Source organism: Melozone crissalis, unplaced genomic scaffold (assembly GCF_028551555.1).
Source record: "Melozone crissalis strain CALT ecotype California unplaced genomic scaffold, PUWL_Pcris_2 ptg000114l_1, whole genome shotgun sequence".
In the NCBI taxonomy this organism is placed as follows: Eukaryota; Metazoa; Chordata; class Aves; order Passeriformes; family Passerellidae; genus Melozone; species Melozone crissalis.
Genome location: NW_026535891.1, coordinates 817771 through 839734, shown reverse-complemented (window position 1 = coordinate 839734; position 21964 = coordinate 817771). Strand labels below are relative to the sequence as shown.

Below are 21964 nucleotides of genomic sequence, written 5' to 3'. Positions count from 1 at the left end.
CGTGGGCGGCGGGAGATTCAAACCTCGGGCGGAGCCACCGCAGCCACCGCGGCCATGGAGGGAGCGGGGCCGGGGCGCTGTGAGTGACCGGCAGCGGGGGGCACCGGCGGGCTGAGAGGCACAAGGATGAAAGGAGCGGGAATGTCCGGGGCGCAGGGGACGGGAGGGGGACAAGGCTGGGGTACAGCGAGCTGGGGGAAAACAGGTAAGGCTGGGGGGACAAGGGAAGGGGGAACAGGCGGGTTTGGGGTGCAGGGGAATGTGGGGGGACAGGTAAGGTTGGGGGTTGGGGATAGGGGAACCAACAAGCCTGGGGTGTAAGGGAATGTGAGGGGACAGGTAGGACTGGGGGGGCAGTGGGATGTGGGGACAGGTAAGGGTGGGTGGGGGGGGCAGGGGATGTGGGGAACAGGAGGGTTTGGGGTGCAGGGAAATGTGGGGGGACAGGTAAGACTGGGGGGGCAGGGGATGGGGGAACAGGCGGGTTTGGGGTGCAGGGGAATGTGGGGACAGGTAAGGCTGGGGGGCAAGGGATGGGGGACAGGTAAGGCTGGGGGGGTAGGGGGATGTGTGGCCAGCTGTGGGGTGCACATGGGGGCAGGGACTCTGGCTGTGCAGAGGGATGGGGGGATCAGTCGGATTTAGGGGTGCAGGGGGTTGAGGGGGAACACATGTGGGTAGAGTGATGGCGGTGGCAAGGTGCCAGGCCCTGGGGACAAACGGGGGGTGCCATATTTTGAGGGATAGTTTGTTGGGAGGCAGCCGGGTGCCCCCCAGAAGTCATGGGTGCCTCCAGCACCAGCAGCAGGGTAAAAGGACCCCAAACCTGTAGCTGTGTTCCCTTGAATGCTTGCTCTGTGCCCTCCCCCACTCCAGTGCCAGCTCTGATGGCCGTTATTTGGGAAAAAGGGAAATTGGAAACTTCCCTTCCACTGCCAGGACTGTGACGTTGGTGCCACTCCCACGGCGCCTCTGAGAGGCTACTGCACGCAAAGCCTGACTCCCTTTCCCAAATCATAGTTTCAGTGGCCATGGGGGCTTCAAAAAGCCTCCCTGAGCAGGGGGCTCTGATGGGAGACCTCCTTTGTGCCCAGGTGAGCGCCTGACTGCCGATGAGATGGACGAACAGAGGAGGCAGAACGTGGCCTACCAGTACCTGTGTCACCTGGAGGAAGCCAAGCGGTGGGGCTGCTTTGGGGAGATCCTCGAGCTCACGTTTTGGGGGGAAAAGGGGTGGTAAGGGGAGGGATGGGGGGAATGGGTGGGGAGCAGCTTAGCTTTTGAAAAGCAAAAGTTTCTTAGGGGAATCCAGAGTTTTTAGGGAGCAGCTGAGGGAAGTTGTTCCCCTTCAAGGCAGGATTTAGGGTTATGTTGAATTTTAGGGCTGTTCTGAGATCCTGAGTGAGCCCAGTGGGTTTTGGGTGATGAAACTCAGTGAGGTGTGATGGGATTTTCATGGAAATGAACCAGGGAATCCTGTCCTGGGGCTTATCCTGCAGAATGCTGCTTGGATCCTGTGGCTTTATGGCTCCTCAAAGCTGGTTGGGGGGTTGTGGTTTTTTGTGGGGGGACACTCAGCCCTCCACCCAAACTGAAAACCACCCAGCAGCAAAAGCCTGAGGGCTGAGCTCCCCTGCCAGGGGGGATTTATTGGAATGGAGTTGTGAGGGGAATGTCCTTTGGGTGCTTTTCTCTGGGGGTCTCTGCCATGCCCTGTCCCTGCCCTGGCAGCTGGATGGAAGCCTGTCTGGGTGAGGAGCTGCCCCCACCCACGGAGCTGGAGGAGACCCTGCGCAACGGGGTCCTCCTGGCCAAGCTGGGCCACTGCTTTGCCCCTGCTGTTGTGCCACTGAAGAAGATCTACGACCCTGAACAGACACGGTACAAGGTAAGGCTGTGGCACCAGAGGAAGGTGTAGTAGCTCTTAGGGTTACTTTCCCTCTCTGGTGAGTGCAGGGTGAGGAGGGACTCGCTGACAGCTATGACGGTGTTCACAGGGGTCTTAGGATGAGGGAAGAGATGAGGATCTGACTCCATGTTTCCGAAGGCTTGATTTGTTATTTTATAATATATATTACATTAAAACTATCCTAAAAGAATAGAAGAAAGGATTTCATCAGAAGGCTGGCTAAGAATAGAACAAGAAGGAATGATAACAAAGGTTTGTGACTCAGGCTCTCTGTCCGAGCCACCTGGGCTGTGATTGGCCATTAATTACAAACATCCAATATGGGCCAATCCCAGATGCACCTGTTGCATCCCACAGCAGCAGATAACCATTGTTTACATTTTGTTCCTGAGGCCTCTCAGCTACTCAGGAGGAAAAAATCTTAAAGAAAGGATTTTTCATAAAAGATGTCTGCGTCAGACAGCAGTCACTGAGGGACTGCTCTGTAAGGGGGGCTGCAATGGGGTCCCTGAGCTGGGGATCACAGGCATTGCCTCTGCCTTTGACCTCCTGCCTTGGCTGGGTTGCTCTGGGGGCAAGGGGGACCCCAGGGATGGGGAAAGTGGGGTTCAGCCTGACCTCAGCTCCTCTCTTCCAGACAGCCGGGCTGCACTTTCGGCACACGGATAACATCAACCACTGGCGTGATGCCATGAGCCACGTGGGGCTTCCCTCGGTAACGCCTCCCCTCTGCTCTCCCCAGCCTAGGGGCACTGGCCTTTGCCTTGTGGCACTGCTGGGGTGTGCTGATATGGCAGGGGGGCTTTGTCTTTGCCCTCACTCTTTGACACCAGCCAACCCTGGGGACTGTCTCGCTGCCATTGTCCCTGATGTGTCTCTGTCTTGCTGGCAGATCTTCCACCCAGAGACCACTGACATCTATGACAAGAAGAACATGCCCCGGGTGGTCTACTGCATCCATGCACTCAGGTGGGTGCCCTGGCCTGGCTCTCATGGAGCGTGTTCATGCTCATCAGCCCTTTGGTGGTGTCACCTGTCAGCCTCAGGTGACACAGAAGCGTCAGGAGGGATGTCACCATGTAGGTTTGTATTTCAGCTTCTACCTCTTCAAGCTGGGGCTGGCTCCTCTGATCCAGGACTTGTATGGGAAAGTGAACTTCACAGGTATGTGCAGGGACACCTGGGCTGGGACTTGCCAAGGGGGGTTTGCCACCAGTGCTCTGGGGTCCCGTGGAGTGAAAGCCTTGGATGCCTTTTGCCAAAGCTGCCTCAGGGATGCTCACCCCAGTGTGGGGGTTTTCTGCACCCCTCTTGGTCTGGCAGGGGAGTGGGGGCTCTGCTGGCTGCCCCTGCTCCAGCACTGGGCTGTGGGGCTGGTGCTGAGCTGCGCTGCCTCTGCTCTGCTCCAGAGGAGGAGATCAACAACATGAAGCGGGAGCTGGAGAAGTATGGGCTGCAGCTGCCTGCCTTCAGCAAGATTGGAGGCATTCTGGCCAACGAGCTCTCCGTGGATGAAGCAGCAGGTGATGGGTGCCTGGTGGGGAGCAGGGCTGGGTGTCACCCTGTAGCAGGATTTTGGCTCAGCTACCGAATCTTGTATTTTTGGGGTTCCCAGATGAAGGAAGGAATGATGAATCTGACTCCGTGTTCTTAGAAAGCTAATTTAGTATTTTATGATACTATATTGTATTGTATTTTCAAAAGCTAAAAAATATTTTTAATACATATATAAATATATATATATATATAAATATATATATACTATACTAAACTATACTAAAGGATACAGAGAGAAGGCTAGAAAGATAATAATGAAAACTCGTGACTCCTTCCAGAGTCCCAACACAGCTTGACCTTAATTGGTCATTAAATCAAAACAATTCACATGATACCAATGAAACAACCACCTGTTGGATAAACAATCTCCAAACACATTCCAAAACAGCAAAACACAGGAGAAGCAAATGAGATAATGTTGTTTCCCTTTTTCTCTGAGGCTTCTGAGCTTCCCAGGAGAAGAATCCTGGGCAAGGGGATTTTTCCAGAAAATATGACGGTGACAAACTGAATGCCAAATTTGGGGCCAGCAAACTGGGAGGGGGTGCCCTGGGAGGTGATGGTGATCTGGGATGCAGTGGGAGGCACCTGGTTGTTCTCTCTGAGCCTGGCACAAGGCTGCAGGTGCTGGCACAGCCATTGCTAGGCAGTTCTGCATTCCCTGGATTTCTGTGAGACTTCTCAGGTGGTGAGAACTCCAGCTGGGTCCCAGAAAGGGTGGGTTCCCACCATTGCCTGTGGAATGTCTTGTCCCACTGCGTGCAGGGATAAAGCAGAGGGTCCCTCCTGCCCCTCTGTGTCCCATCTCACCCTCTGTGTCCCTCCCTGCCCCACCTGCAGTCCACGCTGCTGTGCTGGCCATCAACGAGGCTGTGGAGCGAGGGGTGGTGGCCCAGACCATGGAGACCCTGCAGAACCCCCACGCCATGCTGGTGGGGCTGCGCCAGGAGCTGGCAGGTGCCTACCAGGAGGTGCTGCACCAGGCCAAGCTGGAGAAGGGCAGCAGTGCCAGGAACAGGGTGAGTGAGGGGGGCACAGGGGGCTCTGGGGTGGATGGGAGAGGAGCAGCCCCTTTGCTGATGAGGAGGGGTCCCTTGGCCAGAGACCATAGGGCTTGCTGGCTGAAACACAGCCTGGGAGCCCTTGTGCTGAGCAGAATCATCTCAGCAGGAGATGTTTCCTCTTTGGGGGCTGGTTCATGTGACGGTGTTCACAGGGGTCTGAGGATGAGGGAAGAGATGAGGATCTGACTCCATGTTTCAGAAGGCTTGATTTGTTATTTTATGATATGTATTACATTAAAACTATACTAGAAGAACAGAAGAAAGGATTTCATCAGAAGGCTGGCTAAGAATAGAAAAAGAAAGAATGATAACAAAGGCTGACTGATTGGCCATTAATTAGAAAGAAGCACATGAGACCAATCACAGATGCACCTGTTGCATTCCACAGCAGCAGATAACCATTGTTTACATTTTGTTCCTGAGGCCTCCCAGCTTCTCAGGAGAAAAATCTTAAAGAAAGGATTTTTCATAAAACATGTCTGTGACAAGTTCACCCAGGGGCTGGGGTTGGGAAATGAGCCCAGGCATCTGCAGGGGACCCCACTGTGCATGGTGGGGTGTGCTTGGGCAGAAAGCTCAAGCTGGGGAGTCCCTGTCCAGTGCCCACAGGTGATCCCTGAAGGAGAGGATGTCTACGACTGGTGTCTGACCCAGGCTGAAATCCAAGGCAGCATCAACAAAGTGAATGGTGAGCAAAGCTGGGCCTTCCCTCTGGGGGTTCTCCAGGGCTTATGGTGGGACCATGGTAGCCCTGGGCATGGGGAGAGTGGTGGGCATAGCAGAAAGAAGTCTGCTCAGGCCAGCCTCAGACCTAGTGGGGAGAAGGGCTGGGTGTGCATTTCCAAGGAGAAATTAAAATGACGGGTATGCAGGCTTTAGCCATAGCTGCCTTGCAGCCCTGTGGGATGATTTACCTGCTCACCTCTGGGGTGAACTGGCCTCTTGCAGTGCGTGGAGCCCTGGAAGAGGTGGACAATGCCCTGGAGAGACAGGATGTGCTGGCACTGCACTGTGCACTGCAGGAGCCCAGCCTGGCCCTGCGCTGCGTCAAGCGTGACAACCTCGAGCTCTACCTGGAGCAGCTCAGCACGGACAGGGAGGAGAAGGCACTGGTAGGGGCTGGCAGGAGCACTGGTAGGGCCTGGCAGGACCTGGGGTGCAGGGTGCTGGTGCTGGGGGGCAGCCTGTGCTCCCCAGGAAGAGGGAGGTTCCTGGGTGTGACGGTGGTCACAGGGGTCTTAGGATGAGGGAAGAGATGTAGATTTGACTCTGTTACAGAGGCTTGATTTATTATTTTATGATATATATTACATTAAAACTACACTAAAAGAATAGGAGGAAAAGTTTCATCTCAGAGGGCTAGCTAAGCTAAGAATAGAAAAAAAAAAGAATGATAACAAAGGCAGCTGCCTCAGATTCTCTGTCTGAGTCAGCTGGGCTGTGATTGGCCATTAATTAGAAACAACCACATGAGACCAATCAGAGATGCACCTGTTGCATTCCACAGCAGCAGATAATCACTGTTTACATTTTGTCCCTGGGGCCTCTCAGCTTCTCAGGAAGAAAAAATCCTAAGAAAGGATTTTTAATGAAAAGATGTCTGCGACACATGGGCTGGGGAGTTGGCAGCTTTCTGCCAGGGGTCTGAGCATGGCTGCTCTGTGAGCACAAGCATGGTGAGCTGTGAGAGCTGACAGCCCTCTCTGCCTGCTGCAGGAGCTGGGCTACCTGGAGCTGCTGGAGCAGGAGGAGGTGCAGGCAGGGATCCTCACAGCCAACCGGAGGGACGAGAAGGAGCGAGCCAGTGAGTGCCTGCGTGAACTCTTACTGCAGCTTCTGCTGCCCAGGAGCTGCTGGGCATGCTGGCAGCCTGGCCCTGAGGCAGGGCACAGCCCCCCTGTGCCAGCCCCCTGTGTGTCCCTCAGTGCTGCAGGCTGTCAGCCGGATCAACGCTGCTGTCCGCCAAGGGATGCCAGCCAAAACCTTGGAAGCTCTGCTGGACCCTGCAGCCCAACTGCCTGATGTGCACAGCCCTGCTGCCCCTCTGTACCAGCAGCAGCTGGCCCTGCTGCAGAGCCAGCACCCACGGGTGAGACACCCCAGGGATGGGCCATGGGTGCCCTGGACAGTGGGTAGGGTCGTCCCTTGCTGGGTCTGGGGTGCTTCCTTTGCTGCTGCTCCCCTGGGGAAGCTGGGCCTGGAGGGACGAGGAGGTGGAAAAGCTTTGGAAGCTCTGCTGGACCCTGCAGCCCAACTGCCTGATGTGCACAGCCCTGCTGCCCCCCTGTACCAGCAGCAGCTGCCCTGCTGCAGAGCCAGCACCCTTGGGTGAGGCACCCCAGCTGTGACCGTGTTCACAGGGGTCCGAGGATGAGGGAAGAGATGGGGATCTGACTCCATGTTTCAGAAGGCTTGATTTATTGTTTTATCATATATATTACATTAAAACTATACTAAAAGAACAGAAGAAAGGATTTCATCAGAAGGCTGGCTAAGAATAGGAAAAGAAAGAATGAATGACAAAGGCTTGTGGCTCAGACTCTGTCTAAGCCAGCTGACTGTGATTGGCCATTAATTACAAACAACCACATGAGACCAATCACAGATCCACCTGTTGCATCCCACAGCAGTAGATAAACATTGTTTACATTTTGTTCCTGAGGCCTCCCAGCTTCTCAGGAGGAAAAATCCTAAGGAAAGGACTTTTCATAAAAGACGTCTGTGACACCCAGGGATGGGCCATGGGTGCCCTGGACAGTGGGTGGGTGGTCCCTTGCTGGGTCTGGGGTGCTTCCTTTGCTGCTGCTCCCCTGGGGAAGCTGGGCCTGGAGGAGGAGGAGGTTATGGGGGTTCAGTGTCTCTGCCTGCCCTGTGCAGGGTGAGTTGGCACAGGAGGAGCTGTTTGTGGCTGTGGAGATGCTCTCAGCTGTGGCACTGGTTAACCAAGCCCTGGATGCCAGGAACCCCAGCAGGCTCTGGAGCAGCCTGGTCAGCCCTGCCCTGGGCCTCTCAGGAGTTGAGGATGCAAATGCACAGCGGTGAGTTGGGCTCTGTGTTAGGGGTTGGGGTGAAGAAATCTTGTGGAAAGGGCTGGTCACGGTGCCTGGGCTTTTTGTGGCTTATTCCAGCAGCCTCCCTGTCCTGTGCCTTGCCTCTCCCCTCTGAAGGATCTGCTCAGAATGCACCAAGCCCTCCTTGGAGTGCACTGAGCCCTGCTTGGAATGCTTCAGGTCATTGCCTCGTTTCTCTCCTGCAGGTACTTTGATGACTTGCTGCAGCTGAAAGTACAGTCGAGGAAAGCAGGAGCCGAGTTCCTGAGCTGGAACGACATTCAGAACAGCATCAACAACACCAACTCAGCAGTGCAGGATGAAAACGACCGTAAGTGCTGCCCACACAGAGTTTGGGCATGCAGGGGGTGGCAGATATCCTGGGAGGGAGGCTGCACTGGGATTCCATCCCCGATAAGCCACCGGGAGAATCTCACACCACCCTGGGCTATGACTCCCTGGGCGCCTGGAGATCGGAGGGGTTGAAAGGCGGGGATCAGAGGGGTTGAAAGGCGGGGATCAGAGGGGTTGAAAGGCGGGGATCGGAGGGGTTGAAAGGCGGAGATCGGAGGGGTTGAAAGGCGGAGATCGGAGGGGTTGAAAGGCGGAGATCAGAGGGGTTGAAAGGCAGAGATCGGAGGGGTTGAAAGGCGGGGATCAGAGGGGTTGAAAGGCGGAGATCAGAGGGGTTGAAAGGCGGAGATCGGAGGGGTTGAAAGGTGTGTCCTCCCTTCCCTGCCCGCAGGTGTCCGTGCGCTCAGGCTGCTGAACGAGGCGCTGCTGCAGGAGGACCCTGAGGTGACACTGGCGGCGCTGCTGCTGGTGCCAGCCCTGCCCAATGTCGCCCTCCCCACCGCCCCGCGCTACCACAGCGTCCTGGTCCGGGCACGGAGGCAGAAAATCCAGGTGGGGCGGGGGTCATCAGCTGTGGGGACCCTCCATGGCAGCATGGCATCCCCCTGGGACTGTGCCTTGGTCACAAGACTGTGAAATAACTCCCCCTGGGGTTATTATTATTGATATTATTATTATTATTATTATTATTATTATTATCATTATCATTATTTACTATTATATTTATAGATTATAATATATCTAGATATTAATTATTATTATATTTATTTCTTAGTTACTATTATATTACATTATTATACTACATTATTATACTTTATTATTATATTTCATTTTATTATTATCATTGTTATATCATTATAGTTTATGATTATATATTTATTATTAGATTTACATATCATTATATATTTATATATTATTATATTTATATATTAGTTATTGTAGTTATTATATTACATAATTCCTATTATTATTGATTATAATATATATAGATATTAATTATTATATTTATTTATTAGTTATTATATTGCATTATTATATTATATTATATTTTATCATTATATTTCATTTTATTATCATCATTGTTATATTATTATTATATTTTATATTAGTATATATTTACTATTATATTTACACATCATTATTTATTATTATTATTATTACTACTACTATGACTATTACTATTATCAAAGCAGGAGGTGCCCAGCTCACCAGAGCCCATCTCCCCCATCTCCCAGGCCACACAGGACAGTGGAGCTGCTCTTTGCTGGGAAGAAATCCAGGAAGGGGTCTGCCAGGCCAACCAGGACACAGTGGCAGCCAGGAGGAGTGAGTGCTCTCCCCATGTGGGTGCTGCTGGAGGCTGGGGGCCAAGAAGGGGCTGATGTGAGCCCCTCTGCTCCCACAGTGGCTCTGGGCATAGCTGCCATCAACCAGGCCATCAAGGAAGGGAAGGCATCACAGACTCTGAGGGTGCTGTGCAACCCTGACGTGGCCCTGCATGGGGTGGTGAGTGCCTGTGCTGAACCCTACCAGGAGCAGCTGGGGGCTCTGATGGCCACCAAGGGACGAGCAGGTAAAACCCTGGGGGCTGCAAAACCTCCCCTACCCCTGGCCAGGGTGTTCTGGGGGAGCAGCACCCTGCAGCAGCTCCCATCCATCCTGGCACGCAGGGAGCATGAAGCCGTGCTGGGTCAGGCACAGGCTGCTGGATGGGGCCGAGTTCTACCTGAACCTGCAGACCTTGGAGGGCAGCTGGCAGTGCCCACGCCATGGCAGCTTCCACACCACACACCTGAGCAGGGAGGAGATGCAGGTATGGCAGGATGGGCTGGGTGGGTGTGATGGTGTTTGCAGGGATGCAAACACCTCATCTTAGGATGAGGGAAGAGATGACATGTTCCACCATCCCATGGTGCTCCAAACCCCATCCAACCTCGCCTTGGACACTTCCAAGGATGCCCCAGCTGCTCTGGGCACCTGTGCCAGGACCTCCCCACCCTCACAGGGAAGAATTTCTTCCCAATATCCCATCCATCCCTGCCTGCTGGCAGTGGGAAGCCATTGCCCTGTGTCCTGTGACTCTGTGGGCACAGGGAGGTTTTGTTTCACCTGGACCATCCCCAGCACATCCTGTCCAGCACCCAGGCACCACCAGCACTCCCTGCGTGGCACAGGGCATCACTGTGCTTGCATTAATGCCCCCAAAGGGCATCACTGTGCTTGCATTAACCCCTTGCACACCCAGCTGTGACACAGCGTCCCCAGGGCTGTGCTGAAGGTGCCACCTCCCCAGGTCCCTCAGCAACTCCAGCCTTGCTCCTGCTCCCTCCTCACTCACTGCCAGAATTGCCTCCAGGAGCACAAAGGACCTGCCAGATGGGTGGACTTTGGGGAAAAAAAAAAAAAGTTAAAAAAAAAAGGAATGAGGGAGTGTGATGGTGTTCGCAGAGGTCTTAGGATGAGGGAAGAGATAAGAATGTTGACTCCATGTTTCAGAAGGCTTGATTTATTATTTTATGATATATAATATACTAAAACTATACTAAAAGAATAGAAGAAAGGATTTCATCAGAAGGCTGGCTAAGAATAGAAAAAGAATGATAACAAAGGCTTGTGACTGACTGAGACAGTCTGGACAACTGGGCTGTGTTTGGCCATTAATTAGAAACAACCACATGAGACCAATCCCAGATCCCCCTGTTGCATTCCACAGCAGCAATAAATTGTTTACATTTTGTTCCTGAGGCCTCTCAGCTCCTCAGGAGCAAAAATCCTAAGGAAAGGATTTTTCAGAAAATATCCTGGCTACAGGTGGGCAGCGCTGGCACTGAGCTGGTGCTGCCTGGTGTCCTTGCAGTCTGTCATCACCCGAGTGACGCTGGCCCACGAGCGGGAGCGCCTGTGGGCATCCAGGGTGGCGCTGGTGGTGAAGCTGCAGGCGCGGCTCCGCGGGTTCCTCGTTCGGCGCCAGCTCGCGGCACGGCGCCACGTCCTGCAGGAGCAGAGGCCAGCTGCCATCAGGATCCAGGTGACACAGCCAGGGCTGTCCCTGCTCTCAGCACAGCCACACAAAGCAGGGGCAGCTGCTCGCAGCGCCTCGCAGCCCTGGGAGGGACCAGCTCTTGTTGCTCTCTGGTTTTACTGCCAGGACCCCTGAGGTGCTGCAGGGAGCAGTGAGAGGCTTGTTCCTCTCACTGTGGCTGCTTTGGGTGCTGCTTTCCTCTTTCCCCATGCTGTGTTATTCTCTTTTCTTGTGTGCTCCCTGAAAAACCAATGCAGTCACAATGATCTCACCCAGGTCTCTCTACCTGGTGTAGAGAGGGGTCAGTCCTTGCTGCTCTCTGGTTTTACTGCCAGGACCCCTGAGGTGCTGCAGGGAGCAGTGAGGGGCTTGTTCCTCTCACAATGGCTGCTGCTTTCCTCTTTCCCCATGCTGTGTTATTCTCTTTCTTCATGTGCTCCCTGAAAAACCAATGGAGTCACAGTGACCTCACTCAGGTGTTTTCTTGTGCCCAGGCTTGCTGGAGGGGGTACAGGCAGCGCAGAGCTTACCTGGACAGGCTGCACTACCTGAAATCCAACACAGAGGCTGCAATCAAGGTTTGGAGGATTCTTTCTTCAGCCTTTGTTCCCATGTTGGGCATTGTCACCTGCTTGTTCAGCTTGTGAGGGTGGCATCTACCCCTGCCCAGCGCAGAGGAGCCAGGGGGGATTGTGGCAGCTGGGCCAGGGTAGTGTGTGAATGCACAGGGGAGAAAAAAATCATACAATAGAATTGTTACCATGGGCTCACTGAGGCTGGAAAAGCCCTTGAATATCACTGAGTCCATCTCAGCACTGCCAAGGCCACCACTAACCGTGTCCCCAAGTGCCACATCCCTATGGGTGTTAAATCCCTCCCAGGATGGTGAACCCACCACATTGCTGGGCAGCCTGTGCCAATGCCTGACCACCCCTTCTACGAAGAAATTATCCTTAATATCCCACCTAAACCTCCCCTGGAAGTTCTCATGATCCAGAATCCAAATGTTTGAACATCTCTCCCAGATCCAGGCAGCTGTGAGGATGTGGCAGGCACGGAGGAAGTACCAGGAGAGGCTGCGCTACTTCAGGCAGAATGTAAGGGATGGGATGGGGATGGGATGGGATGGGATGGGGATGGGATGGGAGTCAAACAGCTCCTGGAACTCTGTTGGTGTGGATGTAGGGGGATGATCTGGAGCAGTTGGATCCCTGTCCCTGAGTGCTCTCAGTGCAGCTGGAAGAACTGATTCATCCTGGCAGGGGGGACAGATGGGAAGGAATAGGTACCTGGTGGGTCTGGAAGCCAAACTCTCAGGTTTTGTGAAGTGTGAGGAGAGCAAAACCACTCCAGTTCCATCAAAAAGCAACAACGACTTCAAGATGCCCATTAAAAGGGGAACGAATTTTTGGGGGAGGAAAGGGGAGGGTGTCAGCTGTAGGAAGTGAAGTTGCACTCCTGGAGTTGCTGCAGCTTCTGATATACAGTGAGTGGAGGGGAATGACCACTGAGAAGGACAGAATCCCAAAATCTCTCCTGATTTGTCAAGACCCTCATCCCAGGCCTTAAGACATTCCTGGCAGTGGGACCAGGCAGCAATGTGCTTGCCCAGCACTCCTTCACTCCCCATGTGTGTTAGGGACCCTATGGAAAAACACCTCCCACCCTCTTGTTTGTCTTGGCAGATTAAAGCTGTAATTAAAATCCAGGCTTTTGTGCGAGCCAACAAGGCCCGTGGGGATTACAGGCTGCTGGGTAAGTGTGTGCCTGCTCATTGCTGCTCTGAGTGTGATGGCTAATTGGGAAGGGGACTCTGCCTCCAAAAGGGGGAAGCAGTTATGAGCAGGGCTGCTGGTGGCCCCTTGGCAAGGACAGCATGACAGAGCCTTGATGGTCCTTGATTACTGCCCATCTGCCCCAAAACTTCCTGGAGTTTTTGCAATGTGGCTGGGTGCTGTCCCATGCCCTGGTGCTGCAAGGAGATGCTTTTTGGGGAGGAGGATGGGGTGTCTGAGGGTCTGTGGTGGGGGAAATTATTCATGGCCCTACTGGGCATTGCTGCAGTCCACACCAAGAGCCCACCCCTGAGCATCGTCCGGCGCTTCATCCACCTGCTGGAGCAGAGCCAGCACGACTTCTGGGAGGAGTCAGAGGTGCTGAGGCTGCAGGAGGAGGTGGTGAAGAGGATCCGTGCCAGCCGGCAGCTGGAGAGCGACCTGGACCTCATGGACATCAAGATTGGGCTGCTGGTCAAGAACAGGATCACTCTGCAGGTACAGAGAGAGGGGGAGGACTTGGCTGCCTCAAGCCAGCCTGCCCTCCATGGCATCACAGCTTGGGCTTGTCTCTGCTTCACTTTTTAAGCAGTTGGAGTGGTTGGGGAGCACTAGGGTGTTGTCATTTTATTCCAAAAGTTCCGTGGTGATTTCTCATGGGCAGCTCCTTGCAGCACTGACTCCTTCTTCCTCACATCACAACCAACAAACTCCAACTCCCTTCTCAACCAACCAACCCACTCTTCTGTAGCACTCTTCTTCTTCTTGGTCACAGCTGTAGACTATTAAGGGCAGGCCTGTTCCTAATCTTTGGTGATTAGTACAGCTGCAACTCCTCAGGTGTCAGAATCTCTGCTGCTCACAGTGACTCTGAGATGGGTACAAGTCTCTTTTCCCAGCCTGCTAGTCAAAGAAGGAGTCAGGAATCTTTTGTTCTCGTTCTCAAGGTTGTTTATTATTTCTTATCTATAAAATTCTTTCTCTGACCCACTGAGGTCTGTTCAGCAGGTCAGACAGAGGCACACTGGCCATCTTTGGGGCAGTGTTATCTTTTTATCCTAAAAACTACGTGTACAATATTTACAATTACTTCCCAATACCTATAACCTATGTTAAACAGTGAACTTCTACCTTAAACCAATCAAAAAATGCCACCATCACACCAGAAGATGGAGGCTAAGAAGAAGAAGAAGGAGAAAGGCTGGACACACTTGAGATTTCTCCATCTTGCCTCCTGAACCCCCATTCTAAAAACTCCAAAAAATCTATTTTTCACCCTGTGATAAACTAACTATTAGTCTACTTAAACAATCTTGACTTGTAATTCTTCATATAAGATTGGTATGTTTTTCCATGGGTCAACATCAAAGGCACAGGGGTCTTGGGCTCTGTGCCAGGGTCTCTGAGCCCCCTGGCAGGGGTTTGAGCCATCCAGGGCAGCCAGAGGAATTTCCTGTGTTCTCACTCAGGGCTGAGATTGCCTTCTGCACTATTCTCCTACATTCTGTCCCTCCACCCTAGGGTGCCTCTGGCTCTCCCAGAAGCTGGTCAGAATGCCAGAGCCTCAGGCAGACCCCAGTGCTGCTCTCCCCCCACAGGAGGTGGTGTCCCACAGCAAGAAGCTGACCAAGAAGAACAAGGAGCAACTCTCAGAGATGATGTCCATGGACAAGCAGAAGGGCCTCAAGACACTCAGCAAGGAGAAGAGGCAGAAGCTGGAGGCCTATCAGCACCTCTTCTACCTGCTGCAGGTGGGGCTGGGGTGTGGTGGTGTTCACAGGGGTCTTGGGATGAGGGAAGAGATGAGGATCTGACTCCATGTTTCAGAAGGCTGATTTATTATTTTATTATAAATATTATATTAAAACTATACTAAAAGAATAGAAAAAAGGATTTCATCAGAAGGCTGGCTAAGAATAGAAAAAGAATGATAACAAAGGCTTGTGACTGACTGAGACAGTCTGGATAGCTGGACTGTGATTGACCATTAATTAGAAACAACCACATGAGACCAATCACAAATCCACCTGTTGCATTCCACAGCAGCAGATAATCATTGTTTACATTTTGTTCCTGAGGCCTCTCAGAAGAAAAAATCCTAAGGAAAGGATTTTTCAGAAAATGTCATAGCTACACTGGGGGGCTCTGCTGTGTCCCCCACAGCTGGAGGGGCAGTGCAGGCACCTGGCCCCTGGCTACCCCACCTGAGCTAGCTTGGTGTCCCTCCTCCCTGCAGACACAGCCAGTGTACTTGGCCAGGCTGATCTTCCAGATGCCCCAGAACAAATCCACCAAATTCATGGAGTCGGTGATCTTTACTCTTTACAACTATGCTTCCAGCCCACGGGAGGCTTATCTGCTGCTGCAGCTCTTCAAAGTGGCACTGCAGGAGGAGATCAGGTGGGTGTCCTGCCCAGGGAAAGGCAGGAGGAGATCAGGTGGGTGTCCTGCTGTGGGAAAGGCAGGAGGAGATCAGGTGTGTGTCCTGCTGTGGGAATAATGAAAGACAGGAGGAGATCAGGTGTGTGTCCTGCTGTGGGAATAATGAAAGACAGGAGGAGATCAGGTGAGTGTCCTGCTGTGGGAAAGGCAGGAGGGGATCAGGTGAGTGTCCTGCCCAGGGAAAGGCAGGAGGAGATCAGGTGAGTGTCCTGCCCAGGGAATGGGGAAAGGTAGGAGGAGATCAGGTGAGTGCCCTGCTTTGGGAAAGGCAGGAGGAGATCAGGTGTGTGTCCTGCTGTGGGAAAGGCAGGAGGAGATCAGGTGTGTGTCCTGCCCAGGGAAAGGCTGAACTGCATCAGTTTGGATGCTGTTATCTCTGCTGCCTCCTGCTTGGAGAACCCCCAAACACTGCTCCATCCCCTCATCCCCTCTGTCCCCAGGTCCAAGGTGGACCACGTTCATGACATCCTGACGGGCAATGCCACGGTGATCCGGCTGCTGGTCGGCTTCTACCGCAACCTGCCCGGGCAGAGCGCCCTGAGGCACATCCTGGCTGGCCCCGTGCAGGAGGTGCTGCAGGACAGGACCCTCAGCATCAACACTGACCCCGTGGACATCTACAAGGCCTGGATCAACCAGACTGAGTCGCAGAGTGGGCACAGAAGGTCAGAGCCTGGGGAGGAAGGCTTGGCTCGGCCACAGGGTGTGGGCATTGAGATGGTGATGGGGTCCTGTGCTCCCTTCACAGCAAGCTGCCCTATGAGGTGAGCCCTGAGCAGGCTCTCAGCCACCCCGAGGTCCAAAGGAGGTTGGACATTTCCATCCGCAATCTCCTGGCAGTAACAGACAAGTTTGTCTCTGCCATCACCTCTTCTGTGGACAAGATCCCGTGAGTATCCCCGTGGTTTCTGTGCCCACCCCAGGAGTGCTCTGGGCTCTCAGGTGTCTCCAGCAAGGCCTTAGAAAGGAGGTTGGATTATGGGGGGGCTTACTGGCCCCTCTGCTGCTGCAGGACTGAGTTACTGCACTGCCAGCAAGGGCAGCCCCAAATATCAGCAGCACCTCGTGGGCTGGCTTGTTTTTTGTTTTTCTGCTCTGTTTCTGGGCAGTTTACTGCTGACATTGAGATGCATGCCAGCTTTGTGGTGATCTCAGAGGATGAAGGCCTCCTCCAGAGATGCCTGGATTGGCAGCAGGGTGGGGGGAAGCAGCTGATGGGTGCTGTAGGTGCCAATCCTACCTGTGGGCTTCTCCATCACCCCAGGGCTGGGGGTTTGCTGCTTCCTGGATGATGGATAGTAGGACTGGGTCATCAGGGTGGACTCACATGCTGATGGTCCTCTCCCTACCTCTCCTCAGCTATGGGATGCGCTACATGGCCAAAATCCTGAGGATGTCCTTGGTGGAGAAATTCCCCAAGGCCCCAGCAGAGGAGGTTGATAAGGTACCGTGGGGCTGGGGCACCTGCATGGTTGGGTGGGGCTCAGCTGTATCTGTACATGAAGGACCACAAAAGGTCTTCTCTTGACTTAAAAACACCTCCAGGTCAACATTTTCCTTGAGCCACTAAGGAAATGCCAAGGGTGGGCTTTTCCCTGCACTGTCATCTTTTCCAGGAGGGTCCTACCATGCAGAGCAAGGATTAAACATCCTTCCCAGCTGGGGTGTCACCTCCTTGGGCCCTAACCAAGGATTAAACATCCTTCCCAGCTGGGGTGTCACCTCCTTGGGCCCTAACCAAGGATTAAACATCCTTCCCTGCTGGGGGGTCACCTCCTTGGGCCGTAACCAAGGATGAAACGTCCTTCCCTGTGACCGTGTTCCACAGGGGTTTTCAGATTGGGGGTGAGATGAGGATCTGACTCCATGTTTCAGAAGGCTTGATGTATTATTTTATGATATATATTATAATAAAACTATACTAAAAGAATAGAAGAAAAGGTTTCATCAGAAGGCTAGCCAAGAATAGAATAGCAAAGAATGATAACAAAGGTTTGTGGCTCGGGGGCTCTCTGTCTATGCCAGCTGACTCTGATTGGCCATTAATTAGAAACAACCCCATGAGACCAATCACAGATGCACCTGTTGCATTCCACAGCAGCAGAAAACCATTGTTTCCATTTTGTTCCTGAGGTCTCTCAGCTTCTCAGGAGGAAAAATCCTAAGGAAAGAATTTTTATAAAAGATGTCTGCGACACTTCCCTGCTGAGGTGTCACCTCTCTTGAGCCTTAACCCAAATGCTCCCCAGCCTGTCTCCATCCTAGATTGTGGGGAACCTGCTCTACTACCGCTTCATGAACCCAGCAGTGGTGGCCCCTGATGGCTTTGACATCGTGGACATGTCAGCGGGGGTGGCCCTGCGCCCCGAGCAGCGCCGCAGCCTGGGCGCCATCGCCAAGGTGCTGCAGCACGCTGCTGCCCACAAGGCCTTCCAAGGGGACAGTGCCCACCTCTGCGGGCTCAACCAGTACCTGGAGCACACCCACAGCAAGTTCAGGTGGTGGTGATGGGGTGGGAGGGTGGCTTGGAGCCCGTGGTAGGGGTTTGGGGCTGAGCAAAGGGGTCTGTCCCTGCAGGAGGTTCATCTCTGCTGCCTGCTGTGTCCCTGAGCCTGAGGAGAGGTTTAACATGGATGAGTACTCAGAGATGGTGGCAGTGGCCAAACCAGTCATCTACATCACCGTGGGGGAGCTCATCAACACACACAAGGTCAGGGCATAAAGCTCATGGCAAGCTCTGTTTCCTCTGCTCCCACCCCCTGAGCTTTCTGCTGGGTTTCCTCCCATTCTTCTTCTGTATTCCACCCCTGGCACAGCTTCTCTCTTCCTGACCCTTTTATTCTCTCCTAAGCAAGGAAATAACCTAGATTCTGCAGGTTTGTCCTTTTGCAAACCTCAGATCTTCTCCATCCCCTCTTGGGTGTGAATGGTGGCCCTCCCTCACTCTCCATTTGCATCCTCCTTTGCCACTGATTCATCCCTTGCACTGTCCAGCTCCTGCTGGAGCACCAAGACTCCATCACATCACACCCCAGTGACCCCTTGCACGAGCTCCTGGAGGATCTTGATGAGCTCCCTACAGTCCAGTCCCTTCTTGGTAGGTTGGATTCTGGGATCTGATGGGAGGAGGGTGGACATGGGCACCCTTTCCTTGCACAAAGCTTGAGCTGGATTGCTTTGGGCATGGAAAGCCAGCCCTCTAGAGCCCAACACAGCTAGCAGGGCTCTCTGTGCCCTCACAGGGGACAGTGTTGGCAGCCTGGGGGACAGCAGTGCTGAGCAGCTCTCCCAGCTCAGCAGAACAGAGATCTCCCTCACCCTCACCAACAAGCTGGTGCCAGTGGCCAGCAGCGAGGAGAGTGACACGAGGAGCCTGCTGCTGAGGTGAGGATGGGCTCTGGGGGCATCAGGAGGGTACTGGGATGCTCAAGGAGGGCAAAAAACCCTTGGGAGGCAACTGAATATTGGGTGGAGGGTGATGGTCTGGAGCAGATTGCTCACATCTCCCTCTGGTCTCTAGCACCAAGCAGATGCTGGTGGATTTGATCCAGTGCCAAGCAGGAGATTCCCTCCCAGACATCTTGTGGACACCAGCCTCAGAGCATGAGGTGGGAAGTGTGAGGCTGCTGCTAGGGATGAACTGAAAAACTTGGTGGGCAAAGGGTGAAAAAGTTCTCAGCAAAAAGCTGCCCTGCTCCTCTCAGAGGTTTGGCCACTGCTCTTGTGATCCAGCAGTGCCTGGACTCTGTTTTTTCAGAAAAATCACCTGTTGTGGGCCACATCAAAGTGTGGGTGAAGGAGTTCTATGGTAAATTCAAGGTGACCCCTGTGGCAGGGAGAAATGATTAATCTGACTCCATGATATCAGAAGGCTAATTAATTACTTAATTATACTGTATTATTCTACACTATAGACTACACTCCACTACACTATTCTAAGCTGAAACTGCACAAGCACTCAACTGCACAAAATCGTGTGACTGTCAGGACACAGTTTGCAGAGATTGGTCAAGAAAAACAAAACACCATCACTTTGGGTAAACAACCTCCATATTGCATTCCACTTTGGCACAACACAGGCACAGCAAATGAGATAAGAATTGTTTTGATCATTCCTTCCTCTGCTTCTCTCAGGTTCAGAGAATGTTAATCCCGCAGAGTTCGCTTGTTCCATCTCTGTACCCCATTCCAGCTGTGTTCCAGGCTGACCCTTTCTCATCTTTAGGAAGCTGCCCATGAGCACCTGGTGTGCCAGCGAGCTCTGTGGGATGCCCAGCCCTCTGCCCAGCTGAAGCACCACCCCTGCCTGGCTGCCAACAGCCAGCTCTCCATGGAGGAGAAGAAGCGCAAGGTCATCCGCAACCTGCGGCGCTTGGAGAGCCTGGGGCTGGTGCGCTCTGCCAACCACTACCAGGAGCTCATTGATGAGCTGGCCAAGGTGTGCTGAGCTGGGAATCACCCCTAAACGCCCAGAGATGCTGCTCTGGTTAAGTTGCTCATGACAAACATTGGTTTTCTGGCGCTGCTGTTTCCTGCAGGACATCCGGAACCAGCGGCGGCACCGGCAGCAGCGGCGCAGGGAGCTCCTGAAGCTGAGGCACACCCTGGAGGGCCTCGATGCCAAGACTCTGTTTTATGAGGAGCAAATTGATTACTACGATCAGTACATCAAGACCTGCCTTGACAACTTGGCAGCCAGCAACAAGTGAGGTTCCTTACCAAAAATCAGCAATTTTTTAAAGAAAAATGTCATTTGTTTTCATTGCTCTCTGGTTGTTGTGAGTCCTGGAGATGTTGGGGATCCAAGGGGTCACAGATGGCCAGAGGTGAGCTCTCAGCATGTGCTCCCTTCTCTTCCAGGGGCAGTGGGAAGAGCAAGAAGCTGCCATCCCTGCACTACACAGCAGCCCAGCTGTGGGACAAGGGGGTGCTGCTGGAGATCCAGGACCTGCCACCCAGCCAGTGAGTGACCCTGCCCCAGGGGAGGAGCTCCTGCTTGGGGTTATTCAGTGCAGGGCCAGGAGCTGGACTTGATGCACTCAGAGATCCTTGTGGGTCCCTTCTGATTAAGGATATTCCATGATTCTATGAAAATTTGGGCAGGTAGAGGAAAATAACTGAGGAGGAGGAGGATGCACGTGGGCCACTGTTGTCCTGCCATGTGGGACAAGTTTTGTGTAGGAAAGTTGGGATTTGCAGTGGGGTTTGGGCTGTGGATCTGGTCTGGCTGCTGTGCTGATGCACTGCGTGGGTGAGCTGCTCCCTGGCTGTGTTAAAGCTTTTGGCAGTGAGTGGCTCTGTCTTCTCAGGCTCAAGAACGTGGTTTTTGACATCATCCCCTGTGAGGAATCAGGGAGGTTCCAGGTGAAAGCCAAATTCATGGGGATCGACATGGAGGACTTCCAGCTGCACTACCAGGTGGGAAACCTGTCCTGCAGCCCCTGGGGCTCACAGGGATGGGGACAGCCAGGGCATGTGGGGCTGGCTGCTGTCCCCACACCTGCAGCTCTTGTGGGGACTTGGAGCCCATGTGGAGCCCTGCCCTCTTGGGGTTTATGTGGTTGAGATGACCCCCAAGGTGTCACAAAGTCTCTTTTTCCCAGCCCTGAGACTGAAGGAGGAGTCAGGATTCTTTGGCTGTGGTTTTCAAGGTTGTTTATTCTCTGTTATCTCTAACATTCTTTTCCTGGCCTGCTGAGGTCTGTCTGGCAGGTCAGGTTGTGGCACACTGACTGCCCTCAGGGTGGAGTTAATCTTTTTATACTTAAAACTACGTGTACATGATAAAAAATCAGGGGCTAGGGTTTAGTTGAGGCATACCATTAAGGAAGGGGAGAGCCCTCTTTCTTTAGTTTAAAAGGCTAATTCTGGTTCATAGCTTCCTAATGATTAGGATGATATTAGAGAGGATCAGCTTTCAAAGTTGGCGAGTGGGGTGGATTCTACTACAATTGGAAGCTGTGGTTGGCTCACAATAATTTCCCAATAATTCACAATAATTTCCCAATACCTATCACCTATGTTAGACAGTGAGTTTCTACTCTAAACCAATCCAGAAGTGTCAGCATCACAGCAGAAAATGGAGGCCAAGAAGAAGAAAGAAGAAGGACAAGGCACACCCAAATCCCTCCATCTTGGCATCTGAACCCCCATTCTAAAAACCCCAAAGTTTTAATTTTTCACCCTGTGACAATCTAACTATCATTCTACTTAAACTCTGCTGGCTTGTAAATCTTCACATAAAGTTGGTGATTTTCTCCATGGGTTAAAATCAAAGGCACAGGGGTCTTTGGCTTCATGCTAAGGTCTCTGGGCCCCCTGGCAGGGTCTGGAGCCCTCCAGGGCAGCCAGAGGAGTTTCCTGGGTTCTGACACCAACCCAGCTCCCTGTGCCCGGGCTGGGCACCCAGCAGGGCTTCCCTGGCAGGGCACAGTGCCAGTGACAGCCCCCTCTCCCACAGGACCTGCTGCAGCTGCAGTACGAGGGTGTAGCGGTCATGAAGATGTTCCACAAGGCCAAGGTCAACGTCAACCTGCTCATCTTCCTCCTCAACAAGAAGTTCTTCAAGAAATAACAGGGTCAGGGGTGGGGCTGGAGGGAAGGGGGGCAATAAAAACCTGCCAAAGAGACCTCAGGGTTGGTGGTGCCAGGGCAGGGGAGCTGCTGCTGGCCATGGAGCTTTCCTGCATGGATTCAGTGCCTGAATGAGGAACTCAGGGCCCAGCCCCAGCCATGGGCACCCTGAGCTTGGTACTGAACCAGTGCCCAACCTCCCTGCAGGAGGATGCACC

The 21964-nt window shown here is 53.0% G+C and overlaps 1 protein-coding gene across 1 annotated transcript; it reads left to right on the top strand.

Moving 5' to 3' along the window:
- Positions 1–54: 54 nt before the first annotated feature.
- On the top strand, positions 55–21747 carry IQGAP3 (IQ motif containing GTPase activating protein 3). The gene is made up of 38 exons (XM_054292736.1): positions 55–79; positions 1095–1182; positions 1732–1888; positions 2547–2624; positions 2802–2878; positions 3006–3073; positions 3319–3432; positions 4307–4485; positions 5140–5218; positions 5479–5642; positions 6247–6334; positions 6456–6619; positions 7408–7568; positions 7787–7911; positions 8326–8486; positions 9170–9260; positions 9340–9503; positions 9616–9747; positions 10792–10962; positions 11451–11534; positions 11982–12053; positions 12642–12711; positions 13021–13229; positions 14330–14482; positions 14968–15131; positions 15614–15838; positions 15922–16062; positions 16533–16617; positions 17439–17671; positions 17751–17883; positions 18168–18270; positions 18416–18557; positions 18694–18781; positions 19399–19611; positions 19712–19878; positions 20034–20135; positions 20483–20591; positions 21634–21747. Exons 1-38 carry the CDS (start codon positions 55–57, stop codon positions 21745–21747), a joined length of 4893 nt encoding a protein of 1630 aa, XP_054148711.1.
- Positions 21748–21964: the final 217 nt, after the last annotated feature.

Bases quoted from the DNA above. Each gene is read 5' to 3' on its own strand.
- IQGAP3 (XM_054292736.1), top strand. From the start codon at position 55: ATGGAGGGAGCGGGGCCGGGGCGCT. The intron at 2,625-2,801 runs GTAACGCCTCCC...TCTTGCTGGCAG, and splicing joins GCCACGTGGGGCTTCCCTCG to ATCTTCCACCCAGAGACCAC. The intron at 17,884-18,167 runs GTCAGGGCATAA...TGCACTGTCCAG, and splicing joins AGCTCATCAACACACACAAG to CTCCTGCTGGAGCACCAAGA.